Below are 8465 nucleotides of genomic sequence, written 5' to 3' on the forward strand. Positions count from 1 at the left end.
GGAAGGTTCCTAACCAAAATGGACTATTCGACCGCAGCCAGACTCTTTGTGGTCATTCATGCCGGGGAGGAGGCGTGGCTTATCTCAGTGGAATAAGTTCACTTCCACCAGAAATGAGCACTGATTTTATATTAATATTCTCAATATATAAAATATATTATCCGTAGCCCACACAGCGACTATGAACTCATCCTCCGTAGTTTCTGTGACCTCATGTCACAAGCACCATACTTGATACATTTGTAGCAATGCATCGTGCACTTTATACACTCAGTAAAACTGAGTGTATAATACTGTTGTCATATTTTTGTGCCTTATTTTATATATTGTCTTATACTATTAGCATTTATAGCAATGCTTTTTGTATTCTTAATTCTATATTTTTATAAGTATATTTTTTCTATAAGTTTATTGTAATTCTCTATATATGAAGGACCAAGCAAAATAAGCTCTTCATTGTACGGAGTAACTGTCCGTTATCTGTGCATATGACAATAAAAATATCTTGAATCTTCTGGCTCAACGATGGCAGGGCGTCAGGCGGAGCATCTCAACGCTGATTGGCTTTACATACGCAGCGTTACTCGCGTCTCTGCGTTATCTTTGCATGTGATCTACTAGAGCAAAAATTTGCTGTTTGTTGTGAACGCAGCATGAATCAGATGAAGTGCTTGAAACCTTAAGATTTGTATTCGTTGTACTGATAATGACGTTAAATATTGGACAGCTTCCTCTGAAACTACAGCTCATTTACACATCTACGTATTTATGTGTTACTTTTAGTTTCACAGAGGAAGGAAGAACGCCTAAAGGTAAAGCCCACCCGCCTATCAGACGTAGCGGGGGGCAGCGTGCTCACCTCCTGGTTGAGGAAGACCCGGTACAGGTCTGCCGGCGAGGTGAGGAACCTTTCCCTCATGCTGAACTTACAGGTGGGGATCTTGACGCCGGTGTTGACGGGAGCCGCCGTGCCGCCACCCGACGCGGAAATCTGCTCCAACAACGAGAACAAAAGCCGTGAGGATGAGCGGCGACATAGTCACACCGAGCAACCGACATTAAACGTGGCCGACGCCTCTGGGATGAGACGTACCCGGGTCTTGTCCAGCTTGGCTTTGGACTGCGACGTGGACTTGGCCACGCCGTTGGCCGTGGGGAGGATCATGCCCTGAGTGAACTCTGGAGAAAACACACAGAGCTTATAACGGCTTTTAGTTCATCCGACCGGAATGAAAGAAATTTAAATAAGACCAAGGAATTACATTTTACACTTTTACAAAGAAGATTTGTGGGTTTTATTTGTTTCTTCAATGAACGTCTGTCAAATGTTTGATTTAATGGCATTTGTGTAGTTTTTATCTGTTATTATGACATTTATCACATAATTACACATGTTCTTCACACACTGATGTTAAACACTAACATGAGACCAGAACCAGTCCGGTTCCACTCGCCTGTCTTCAGGAACCCCACGTAGCTCCCCAGTGCCTCGCGGATCTTTTCCGCCCCGAGTTTCCTCATTAGGTTGGTCAGCGGCGTCTCAGGCTCGTCTTTATTCAAAGAGACGGAGATCTGGCACAGAGACGCACACATAGGTCAGAGGACGGACGCGTACACGCACGCACACGCACACACACACACAAACACAAACTCACGTCCAGGTCCTCCATGTCGTTCTCGTCAGACAGGTTGGGAACCTCGATGGTTCCTGTGTTCCTGACTCCTTCTTTGGACTCTCCTGAGGAACCAGAGGACGCAACGTCAGCATATCATTATTAATCAGGCATGAAAATGGGTCAGGGGTGAAAAAGGTGAGAAGGATATTACCCCTCTAGGGGTTGAATTCTTCTTTTGTCAATATATATATATATATATACACACACACACACACACACACACACACACTTCGCAATTTCTCGCATGGAATAGTCTTCATTTCTAAGAACAAGAATAGACTGCCGAGTTTCACATGAAAGTTCTCTTTCTGGCCATTTTGAGAGGAAATGGAACCCACAAATGTGATGCTATGCATAGGAAGGCCAGTTGTAAAGCTTCTCTCACCAGCATCACTGTTTTAAGTTGTGCTAACATGATTGCACAAGGGTTTTCTAATCATCCATTAGTCTTCTATGTGATGAGCAAACACAATGTACCATTAGAACACTGGAGTGATAGTTGCTGGAAATGGGCCTCTATACACCTATGTAGATATTTCATTAAAAACCAGACGTTTCCACCTAGAATAGTCATTTACCACATTAACAATGTATAGTGTATTACTGATTAATTTAATGTTATCTTCATTGAAAAAAACAGTGCTTTTCTTTGAAAAATAAGGACATTTCTAAGTGACCCCAAACTTTTGAACGGTAGTGTGTGTGTATATATATTTTGTAGACTTAATACTTACAATATGCAATACTGCTATACTATACTGAATATTGTTTTGCTACTACTACATTTCACTTCATAATATTACACTAATGCCATAATATGCATAATGTACCAGCCTTTTTATTTGACCATATTATGTCATACTGTTACACCACTTTACTTTGAGGAGACGTCACTGTTAGTCTAGAACACTGAATAATGTTTCCACCAGTAAACCTGAACATGCACACCTCTCTCTGTGTGACACACATTCTAACTGCATAACTCTATAGATTATAAGTAACTAGAGGATACACTTTTTCCTACACGTAGATCTTAAACCCTTAAATATAAACAGGAGCCCGGCCACCCTACGGAGGAAACTCATTTTGTTTTTTTTATTAAAATAAAAGTTGGATAAAATCTCCACTTGTCCTCTCCTTCTCCTATATGTAGTGAGGTGTCAGTAGGTAGAACTGCAGTGCCGCTGACTCGCCGCTCTCCTGTCTGACGCCACACATTGCCACGGACTCTCCGCTGCCAGTAATCTCACTCGCTGTCTCTCCAACAACGTTAGCTAACGTGTTAGCAAGCTGACTAGCTTGCTATTAAAAAACTGGTGGGAGGGAAATGAAGCCGCTGTAGACATCTTTACGCTGATTGGCCAAGACTCGACACGTCAAAGATCTTCTATTGCTAAGATGATCACGACCTCAGTTTTTTTCCGTGTCCCACTCCAATCTTAGAAACGGCGGACAGTTGACCCCCCTCCCGAAAACAAAATCGACCAATAAAAAGGCTCTAAAATTAGGGATTGGTTAATAAAAATTCCCTTAAAGAACCCATAATGAGCGAGGGGCGTGTTCTTGGGTCCATCCCGTCCCGGGTCGGTCTGCCCCCCCCCGCTACTCACCAGTCCACGTGGCCTTCAGGCTCCACTCGTAGAAGAAGATGAGCTTCCCCTTGCGGTTGTTGATGGAGGCCTCTCCCTCCACCTTGCTGACCTCCGTGACCTCGCAGCTGCCCTCCAAGCTCTGCACGCTCAGGCCCAGCAGCAGCGCTTTCAACTTGTCCGACGACCATGTGGTCGCGTCCCGCTCGGTCCTGCAGAGCAGAGGCACCAAAACTCACACCCTTCCTTTTTCATGGGATAGTCTACGTCGAGGAAATATGATAAACATCAAACTCGCCTGAGACGATCCACCGGCTGTATTCTACTTCTGTGTCCGCGATACGTCATCATCATGATGTCATATTTACCATACATTTAATTTAAGCAAATTTGAATTATTATATTTATCTGACTTAATCCCAAACCAACAGGCTATATCTATAAGAAGATATCATTAAATAGTATTACCCAGGAATACAGTACAACAGGATATAATGATGTATACTATGATGTACTGTGAGAGTTATTTCGTACACCAACACTACAGTGTTTCCCCATTATATTAGGCCCCGCCCCCCTGTAATTTTCTCTATAGGGCCAGATCACAACAGAAGTCATTTAAGGTTCTCTTTCCTAAATAACCTTGTTCTTTAATTAAACACACTAAATGACCTGATGTTATTGATCTTATCTTCACAACAGCTTGTCATTTCTGTCTCTACATGTGAACAACTCTTCTCTGCTCTCGGTATCGCGCATGGCGGAGTTCCGCCCCGATGCGCACAGACACAGGTGAGTGCTGAGCACACTCACAGCAGCGGACAGAGAGCTTCGGAAAAAATGTCGCGTGAAAAGCAGACAGCTATATCTGCGTTTTTGAAACGCTCCCAGAGTGAAGATGACAACAGTAGCTCTCCTGAACCCGGAGTAAAAATAATAATAGATTTCATTTTTAAACGCATTTTTCTTTCAGAAGAAACTCAGAGTGCCACAGAGCCAATATATGGTAAAACAAAAATAAAAACAGTTAAAACATGGTTAAAGCAACCCCTAATAAAAAAGTTTAAAAAAAGACAAATTTATAGCTGACAACTCAACACAAGGTAAAAAATGCTTTCCTGAATAAAAAAGTTTTAGGCCAGTCTTAAAAGAGTTCAGTGTCTAAGTTGCCCTTAGGTGGTGAGGGGGACAGTTCCAGAGGCACGGCGCAGCCGAGCAAAAGGCCCTATCGCCCATGGTGCGGAGCTTGGTGTTGGGGACCCGGAGGAGCGAGCGGTTTGTAGATCTGAGGGTGCGGGTGGAGGTTTGGGGAGTGATGAGTTCTTGAGTAGCTCTCCTGAACCCGGTGTAGCTCTCCTGCTCCAAGTGAAACAAGCTGTCTTGTACCCAACAATGAGCCTGCTGGCGTCACACATTACAAAAGTACAAAGTACACTGACATAAAACGTCATTAATAAATACATGGAGAAATGCCTGTACTTTCGGGTGAATGTTTAGTTACGCCGTTAACAGGTTACGCTTGCGCGACTCGCCGATTCTTGGCGTTTTGCCAAGAATCGCCGATCTTCATGAGATCTCCGTGAGGTTGTCTTTTCTGCTGTTGCGTTTCTCAAAACAGAAAACAGATCTCAGCTCAACATTGAGCATGAATTGAGAGCCGTATCAAGTCTACAACCCCGTTTTTAAAAGATTTGTAGAGGAAAGCAGCTCACTGCAGCCACTAATACTGATACAACCTGATGGCTCAAACATCTGCACTAATTTTGTTTTATTTTGCAAAACATTTATTGTTTTCCACAATACGTTATTTAGTAGTAACTAAATATTAGTTATTTTTTGCACAGACAGAACTTTATTTGCATTGTTCTAAGTGATAGCACATTGTTTTGGTCTGATGGAGCCATCTGGTTTAGTTGAAAGTGACTCATCAGATGTAGAGAGATCGAACAGGTGAAGGACTGCGTGACGTCACGGTGTGGATGAGCAGGTGACCCCGACGACCACCTCAACGCTTCCGACTGGAAGACGGGAACAAAGTAATCTGGCTGCCTTCATAAATATTATTATATTAGTTTTAAAAACCGAGTGACGTGACGTCACGTATCAGGTTAAAGCGCGTTACGGAGACACGTGCGCTCCTCCATCGACCCTTTAGCCGAGGCTTCACCAGCGCCATTCAATTACACCCTGGAACCTTCAAATAAAAATAATAATGGCAAAAAATTAATAATAATAATAATAATATTCTACACGTTACACTCGTGTAACGTGTAGAATATCGCTGGTTACTCTGCTCGCGGGACTAAACGTATGGAATATTATATATATATATTAACATGAGCGGCTTGAGGTGGGTCCCCCGGTCGTCCGGCTCACCAGTGCCAGTTGTTGACGTTGGTAGCGTCGGCTCGCTCCTCTACGATCCATCGCGGGTCTCCTTCCCCCCACTTGGCCATTTTCTAACCGTCAGTCTGCGCGGGAGCGCGGGTTGTTGGTTCTCCACCGGTCGGTCGGTCGGTGCCGGTGCACGTTGTTTCTAGAAGCCTCCTCCGGCTGCTGGCTCTCGCTCTCGCACAGTGCTCCTGCGTTTCTCCTCCGTGTGTTCGAGAATTTGCTGGAAACGGAAGTGACGTAAGACGGAAGTGGTTCTCCTCTCTTTCCTCCCATGCTCTCCTCTCGTTGGGGACAAAGGTTCCGCTTCATAAAACGAGACCTCTTGAAAGACTTTTAGAAACATACTGGTGGTGGAAGAATTATTCCGTCATAGGGGAGTAAGAGCGATAGCACCACGCTGTAAACATGCTAAAAGTATTACCATCAAAATATACTTTAAATACTCATTCACTTAACTATAACACCGTTACTACCCTGTTTTGTTTGTTTGGTTACATCTTTGCACTTTTGTTTTGTCAGTTCATTTAATATTATTCTATCATGCAGTTTTATTTGTAATATTACGATATAGATATATCTATCTATCTATCTACCTTTAATGTGGACAAAGTTCACATAAATAAGCATCCGGGGATTGACGGCAGAATAATATTTTTTTTGGGGGGGGGGGGAGATCATGCTTATATATATATATATATAATTGGATGATTATATATATACATATATATAACGTTATATATATAATTACAATTATGTATTTGATCAGTAAAATATTTTGTATTTTTGGCATTGTGTATATTTTCATACTTGCACCTTTATTGATATTTTAAATGAACACTCATATATATATATATATATATATATATATATATATATATATATATGATATATATATATATTGATATTTTAAATGAACACTCATATATATATATATATATATATATATATATATATATATATATATATATATATATATAGAGTGTTCATTTAAAATATCAATAAAGGTGCAAGTATGAAAATATACACAATGCCAAAAATACAAAATATTTTACTGATCAAATACATAATTGTAATTATATATATAACGTTATATATATGTATATATATAATCATCCAATTATATACATATATATATATATATATATATATATATATATATATATATATATATATATATATATATATATATATATATATATATCAGAATCAGAATCAGAAACCGTTTATTTACCAGGAATGTTTACACAAACAAGGATTTTTTCTTGGTGGAAGGTGCATAACATTAGACATTAGACGAGACAATCAACAATCAACGACAACAACAGTGCAATAGATATTAAATTAACTATAAGATAAAGTGCTTAGACAAACAGATAACATTAATGTAAAGTGTAAGTTAAAGTGTACTGTTAAAGTGACATGTATATTTCAATATGAAGTGTGAAGGGATGTGCAGGGGAGTGACCGGTAAAAAATAGTCCTGGGGTGACAGGGTCAGTCAGTGGGGGACCCGGGCTCTATTGATGAGCCCGACTGCTGACGGGAAAAAACTGTTAGTGTGGCGTGAGGTCTTGGTCCTGATGGACCGCAGCCTCCTGCCACATAGGAGGGACTCCAACAGTTTATGTCCAGGGTTAGAGGGCTCAGCTACAATCTTTCTTGCCCGCTTTAGGGTCCTGGAAGCGAACAAGTCCCGGATGGACGGCAGATTGCAGCCAATCACCCTCTCAGCAGAGCGGATGATGCGCTGCAGCCTGCCTTTGTCCTTGGCAGTGGCTGCAGCATGCCAGACGGAGATGGAAGAGCAGAGGATGGACTCAACGATGGCAGTGTAGAAGTGCACCAACATTGTCTTTGGCAGGTTGATTTCTTCAGCTGCCTCAGGAAGAACATCCTCTGCTGAGCCTTCTTGGTCCCACTTGAGGTCCTGGGTTAGGATGGAGCCCAGCTGTTGGTGTACAAGGAGAAGAGCAGAGGGGTAAGAACGCAGCCTTAGGGGGAACCGGTGCTGATGGTCCGATAGGCTGAGACGTGTTTCTCCAGCCTCAAATGCTGCTTCCTGTCAGACAGGAAGTCTGTGATCCACTTGCAGGTGGAGTCGGGTACGTGCAGCTGGGAGAGCTTGTTACCTCGCCCGGACCAGGTTAACCCGGGGCACCCTAACGAGACCCAGGAGGGTAGCTCGCCGGCGAGCGTCGGGTGGCTGGGCCTTCGTCCATGGGGCCCGGTCGGGCTCAGCCCGAAGAAACAAAATAGAGCAACCACCCTGTGGACCCACCACCCGCAAGGACTCACCACCCGCAGGGACAAGCATCGGGGTCGGGTGCTATGTAGTTCAATGTTGGACTTCTGTGCTAGCCACGGTTTGTCCATAATGAACACCATGTTGGAACATAAAATTGCTCATAAGTGTACCTGGTACCAGAACACCTTACGCCGGAGATCAATGATCGACAGGTCAGAAGTGCTGCTGCTGCGGTGGTCGCGGATGCTAAAACTCAGGCATGGGGGGATTTCATGGAGGCCATGGAGAAGGACTTTCGGTTGGCCTCAAGGATGTTCTGGTAAACCATCCAACAGCTTAGGAAGGGAAAAGGGAAAGTTTTCAGCTGGGGAAGAGAGCTGCTGACCCGGACAGGGGAAATCGCCAAGCGGTGGAAAGAGCACTTTGAGGAACTCCTAAACCCAGCCAACATGCCCCCTGGAGAGGAGGGCAGCGCCTGAAGACTTCGGGGGTTACACCCATATCCCTAGTGGAGGCCGCTATGGTAGTCAAAAAACTCCCTGTTGGCAAGGCGCCGGGGAT

General features: G+C 43.1%; 1 protein-coding gene across 1 annotated transcript in view; it reads right to left on the reverse strand.

Annotated features, from left to right (window-relative positions):
• Positions 1-5853, reverse strand: part of LOC306749117 (activator of 90 kDa heat shock protein ATPase homolog 1-like) — a 10903-nt gene extending 5050 nt beyond the window's left edge. Inside the window, exons 1-6 of the mRNA XM_079232369.1 lie at positions 5642-5853; positions 3287-3477; positions 1656-1738; positions 1455-1572; positions 1094-1179; positions 860-991 (exon numbers count right to left, since the gene is read on the reverse strand). Coding sequence (XP_079088495.1) covers positions 860-991; positions 1094-1179; positions 1455-1572; positions 1656-1738; positions 3287-3477; positions 5642-5721 — 690 coding nt within the window. The 5' untranslated portion in view covers positions 5722-5853. The remainder of the gene's footprint in view (positions 1-859; positions 992-1093; positions 1180-1454; positions 1573-1655; positions 1739-3286; positions 3478-5641) is intronic.
• Between the last annotated feature and the right edge of the window lie 2612 nt (positions 5854-8465).

This window comes from Taurulus bubalis (genome assembly GCF_910589615.1).
Source record: "Taurulus bubalis genome assembly, chromosome: 1".
Lineage (NCBI taxonomy): Eukaryota > Metazoa > Chordata > Actinopteri > Perciformes > Cottidae > Taurulus > Taurulus bubalis.